General features: G+C 36.5%; 1 protein-coding gene across 1 annotated transcript; it reads left to right on the forward strand.

Annotated features, from left to right (window-relative positions):
* The first annotated feature begins 905 nt into the window (after positions 1-905).
* Positions 906-5,549, forward strand: cd164l2 (CD164 sialomucin-like 2). Its single transcript, XM_081377424.1, has 6 exons — positions 906-1,035; positions 1,649-1,753; positions 4,480-4,557; positions 4,650-4,685; positions 4,778-4,919; positions 5,012-5,549. The coding sequence occupies exons 1-6, from the start codon at positions 960-962 to the stop codon at positions 5,025-5,027; spliced, it is 453 nt and encodes a 150-aa protein (XP_081233550.1). The 5' UTR covers positions 906-959; the 3' UTR covers positions 5,028-5,549.
* Positions 5,550-6,055: the final 506 nt, after the last annotated feature.

The raw sequence follows: 6,055 nt of genomic DNA on the forward strand, positions 1-6,055 counted from the left end.
CATAACGGTCTAGACTCTATAGTTTACTAATGAACTGTGAATATTGGATAATTTGACGTGTTTCCCTGTTGATTGACACGATATAATCAGCTTTTTAAACTGATGGACAGTAAATAATTGCTTTTATCAGCTAATACATATATATGGGACAGTATAAATATAAATAGAATGAAAATATACTCAAAAATGGCCAAAAATACATTCAAGTAATTAAAACTTATTGAAAATAAAATATAGTTATGTTAAAATCTACATTAGTAATATATTCTGGCCATTTTTGTATATTTTGAAACATAATGACATTACTGTTGGCCATCATTTGTGTTTTTTTTCTTTTCCCTTTTGGTCTGTGTTTGTGTGTTATATTAAATATATAAATAGGCCATTGGCATCCACATAGCCTTTAACCCTTTACGCTGAACATTACAAGTGCATCCCAAAAGCTTTTCTGGATCCCCAGAGAGATAGACAGACAGAAAGGAGGGGGACAGAACCAGTATGGACCTGAATCTGTTGGGTGGGGTGGGACACATTTCTGCAGTCTGCTTGTGAAAAGGCAAAATTTCTTCAGTGGTGTGGATATCAAGACATGGTCATTTGCCATTTGGTTGCCATGTTACCTGACTCACATTACACACCTTCCAGTCCCACAGAATCAAAGTGCATGACGTCAACACACACACACACACACACACTCCTCACAGTTCACAACGACCTTTCATCTGGAGGACAGACATTTAGGACTGGATGTTAGCTTGACAGGCACGTGTGCGTTTATGACTCCTACTCTTTAAATTTTTAGTTTTAGGCTTTTTCTGGGGTGAGGAAAAGTTATTTGTGTGTTTCTTAGTTCATCAGGTGTTTCACTTTCAACCTGTTGGCTTGTTCAGCTGAGTAAGTCTGACTATAAGTTAGACTGATTCATTATTATAGGTGGAATCATTGTCGATTTGGCGAGGATGAGGTGTGTGTTGGCCACTCTCTGTGGGATTGTACTTCTAACGCAGGTTATTATAACCAATTCACAAGAATCAGGTACGTGTAGAAGTTGGTATATGTATGCTGAAGACTCTTAACTTTAAAAAATGTTCTTTTGATCCGTGAATTATCTTTCTCTGATGTCTCTCAGCCATGACATCCAATTTCAACTTTGATTAAACTTTTATTTTAATCATTATATTTAAGCTTATAAACAAGAAATGCTTGTAGTTTTTTTGCTCAAATTTAGAGTCACTAAGCCTTTATTAAAAGTCTGTTTGTTCAGTTGCATTTGAGTGTTTGCTGCTGAATGAGACTTAAAAATAGTAAGAGATTATTTTGTATCAGTTAGCACATCTTGCTTAATTGATAACATTTCTAACTTCCCTCTCAAACATAAGGGTCTGGTTTTACAGAAAGGGTTTAGATTAAGCCAGGATTAGGCCTTAGTTCAATTAGAACATTTAAATAGCTTTTTTTAAACATGCCTTAGATACAACATTACTGGTGTGCATCTTGAGACAAAACAATAGCACTGACATGTTTTAGGATCAGTGCAAGTTGCTTTCAGTTAAAACATGCGTTTTAGTCTGTGAAACCAGGGGATGAAGTGTTATGTGAGCAGGTGAGAATATAAGCTTACATCTTTTATCTCTTGATGGATTGACAGATGATTCGCTCACTGGCTGTTCTCAGTTTGACTCGTGTGATGGCTGCATCAGCGGAGACCCGGCCCTCAACCTGACTCGATGTGTCTGGCAAAGCTGTAATGACGGTAAAAGAACACATGTCGCATATGAGTTTGAATGTATTCTCCTGTGCAATGTCTCTGTTGTTTATGCACACATACATACAGAGGATCCCAGTGACGGACATGCGATCCGAGCCACGGAGAGCGAGCTCAGGAACAACCCGGTGAATTATTGAAACGCAGGCAGTTACAGCTGCCGTCCACACAGACATCAGACTCAGTAAATAATTCAACACCATTATCCACCCTCCTGGAAATAAGTGTAAGGGAGACAGAGAGAGGGAGAGATGTTCAACAAGAAGTAGCATCTTTTAGTCTATTCATGCGCTGTTGCCAAGGCAACCATTTCTGTAACACAGTCTCTTTCTCTCTCTCATATCGAAAATACAACTATAGGCTTACATGCTGCCTATACCCACCCAGAGCCGGATTAACGCAAAGGCAAACTAGGCACGTGCCTAGGGCCCGATTGGCGGGATGGGGCCCAGACAGAGGGACAAAAAAAAAAAAAAAAAAATGTACAAATGTCCTATCTACAATTTATTTCAATATTTATTTATTAACTAAAAAATAGTGACGATGTTTATCTTAACCATAGACTGTTACATTACTACAGTTAAACCAATTAATGTGTCCGTTACAAAGCGGGTGCCGGCTTCTGAAAGTATGTGTAAAGAACGCATCCATCAGGTGCTGCGAGGCAAAAGCCTAATAAGCACACAAAGAAGCACATCTCATAATGCAGGTGTGTGAGTTGTCGTCATCTATTTTGGAGTGATTGCAATGTATTCTAAATATAAACTTGTACTGTAGATCAGCGTCATTTCTGGAAAAATCATTCACCGCTTTATTACGAGTTTAAAAGAGCGCGAGCGTAACGTGCCCAAGACGCGACGCTTTGAATTTGCGCGTACAATGAATAACATCGCGTCGGGAGCTGACTAGTAAAAAAGCTACACAATTAAAAGACAAGACGTCTGTATTCTAAGTTAAAAAGCCAACACACTACAACATTTTTAAATGTTTCAAATAAAGGATCTCATATCTATGGGTCTATCTTCTAAATTCTGCTGATGATTAGATTCCTGACATTACGCCAATAATATCACTTTATATATTTTTTTCTGCTCAGTAGCGATCGTGTCTTTCTCTTCCACTTGATTTGTGTATAGCATATTTAAGGTAGCAATGCAATATAAAATCACTTATGCTCATCTACTGAAGTGGGATTCTGGAACTGTGAATAAATTGAATAAAACAGCAAAATAACAACAACAACAATAACATCTTCATTAAACAAAAAAGAGATTACCTTAGATAAAGTTTGATTAATATGTACATACAGTACCGGTAAAAGTCTGGACCCATTACTATTTTTAATGTTTTTGAAAGAAGTTTATTATTATGCTCTACAAGCCTGCATTTATTTGATCAAAAATACAGAGAAAAAAAAACAGGAATATTCAGCAAGGATGTGTTAAATATATAAAAAGTGACAGTGAAGACTTTTTTAAAACAACTTTTTAATAATCAAAGATCCTGAAAAAAAGTATCACAGGTTATAAAATAAATATTAAGCACCATTTCTAACATAATAAATCAGAATGATCACGTGGCACTAAATTCAGCTTTGCATCACAGAAATATAAAGTATAGTAAAATAGAAAACCATTATTTTAAATTTTAACTATTTTCACTATATTATTTTTCTGTATTTTTGATCAAATAAATCCAGGCTTGATGAGCATAAGAGACTTCTTTCAAAAACATTAAAAATAGTAATGTGTCCAAACTTATGTACTGTGTAAGTAAAAATATACTGCTTTTAAAATTAAATGTTGTATAAATAAAAAGGTTAGGAATCATTTTTGTTTCAAGTGTTTTTTTATTGGGGGTGGGGGGCCTCCAAACATGAATTTTGCCTAGGGCCTCCTAATGTCTAGAACCGGCCCTGTACCCACCCAGCTGTACACAAACACAACTTACCGATTTAAAGGGATAGTTCACCCAAAATGCAAATTCTGTCATCATTTACTCACCCTCAAGTTGTTTCTTCTGTTGAAAACAAAAGAAGATATTTTGAAGAATGTCTGTAACCAAACAGTTGATGGTCCCCATTGACTTCCATAGTATTTTTTTTTTTTCTTCCATGGCCTATTAAGTCAATTGGATCATCAAATGGGTTTGGTTACAAACATTCTTCAAAATATCTTCTTTTGTGTTCAACAGAAGAAAGAAACTCATACAGGTTTGGAATGACTTGAGGGTAAGTAATTTGTGGGTGAACTATCCCTTTAAGGACGTGTTTTAGGCTAGTGCTGCCCATTGGACAGGCCAACCTTGATAACCAATCACATTACAGCCTTGACGTCATTGAATTTCTCTCAGAGTTGTGTGACTGTCAATCACTGCTTGCGGATACCATAGAAATGAATGAGAGATGCTGCAAATGGATACCTGTGGCAAAATAGTCAGCAACTTATCTTATACAATAGCATTTTTTCTGCATAAACTCTTAAAATAGATCAATCCAAAACGTATTGCAAACATATTGAAGCTTAGCCGATAGCTGTTTTCCTACAAAAGCAAGTTATTCAGTGTAACGAAGCCATGGATGTCAATGGAGGAGCATTGACATCCATTAAAAAAATAAATAAAGAACTCGTCCTCTGTCCTACTTCCCTGTGTACTGTATATTCGCTAACTTCGAAGGCTTGCTTTAAAGTGTAAAAAATGTGTTTAATTTTCAGGAAATGACACAAGATGCATGTCTGACACTGAAGACTCTGGAGGCTGCTCTGTCTACAATGAGACCGGCATGTGTCAAAGTGAGCAACAAACTGATAATCACAACCTGTGTACATTTGCAAATGAATGTTTTATCAAAGGAGTGTTGATTTGTATGTTTTGTCTATTATAGCAGCAGATGGTGGGTCCGCTGACGGTGGAGGCAAAGGTGAGGCATTTGATTTTCTCTGTATAAATCCTCACATGTCTATGTTTTTGTTCTCTTTTTCATTCTGTGTCTTTACACACTCTCACACACAGATAACACGAGCCCTGAGTTCTCTCAAGCATCGTTTGACCTGTCCAGCTTCATTGGGGGAATCATCCTGGTGCTGGTGTTGCAAGCTGGGGCTTTTTTTGCCATGCGGTTCCTCAAAACGAAAGACAGCACCTATGAAACTATGTGAGCAATATGCATTTATTAAGTTTAATATTTAATGCAGTGTGTAGGGCATGCACATGCAGATCAGTAACTGGTTTCCCCTTCTCTTACAGTGATCAACCTCAGTGAGAAAAGGAGTCGTGCATGAGAGAGGAAATTACAAAACTAAACATAAAGAGAAGCAGATATTCAAGGGAATAGATGTTGCGTTGGCGAGAAGTCTATAGACACTGGTTCCTCTTTTTGATGGTCCTAAAACATTATTAACCTTTTAATTGCTTTGGTTAAATTATCACCAGTTCTTGAATGACAAAAACTATATTTGTGTGTGTGCATATAAGAGAGAAATGTGGAAGGAAAACAATATAGACGTGATATTAGAGGATTATTCACATTTGAATGTAGGTTTATGATGGTGTGTGTTCATATATGTTTAAGGTGATTTAAATCTCTTTGGTTTGGCTCCGTTTCTGTTTGTTATATTGATTTGAACAATTGTTGAACTATTCTGTTTCATATTTTGATTAATTGCATGCCCTTTTATTTGCTTTTTATTAAATGTTATGTTTTGTAGTTAGTTACCTGGACTCATGTAGCACTGAGTTTGTTATTCCTTTATGAATAATGAAGCAATAAAGTAATTAGACTCTTGAATGTTTTACTGCATTACTCCTATAGGTGTCAGTAGAACGCAGTTATTAACCAACACAAAAAAATGGGGCAGATTTTGGACCCTATTCTCCCCTTCTGACAATCCCAGGTAAAGTCCCGATTGTCTTGATGGTTCTGCAGATTATTTGATCAGATCTTCCTGTGGTGTGAGGTGTGTAAAGAGTGGCTGAATCTTCTCCAGAAGAACGTCCCTCAACTTAAGCACCTGTGTGAGTTTCTTTCTTCTGTTGAACACAAAAGATGATATTTTGAAGAATGTTGGTAATCAAACATTTGACGGGTAGCCATTCAAAATATCTCCTTTTGTGTTCAACAGAACTTATACAGGTTTGGAACAACATGAGGGTGAGTAAATGATGACAGGATCTTCATTTTTGGGTGAACTATCCCTTTAAGCTGCTCCTTGTTAAACTCCAATACCATTAAGGATATTAATGAGCCAGGAGGATGCATTATTAATAAAACAATAATGTGTTTTTGACAAT

This window comes from Scardinius erythrophthalmus (assembly GCF_964197995.2).
Source record: "Scardinius erythrophthalmus genome assembly, chromosome: 10".
In the NCBI taxonomy this organism is placed as follows: domain Eukaryota; kingdom Metazoa; phylum Chordata; class Actinopteri; order Cypriniformes; family Leuciscidae; genus Scardinius; species Scardinius erythrophthalmus.

Coding starts and splice junctions, on each gene's coding strand:
- cd164l2 (XM_081377424.1), top strand. CDS start 960: ATGAGGTGTGTGTTGGCCACTCTCTGTGGGATTGTACTTCTAACGCAG. Junction 1,036..1,648: donor AACCAATTCACAAGAATCAG/GTACGTGTAGAA, acceptor ATGGATTGACAG/ATGATTCGCTCACTGGCTGT. Junction 4,686..4,777: donor CGCTGACGGTGGAGGCAAAG/GTGAGGCATTTG, acceptor TCTCACACACAG/ATAACACGAGCCCTGAGTTC.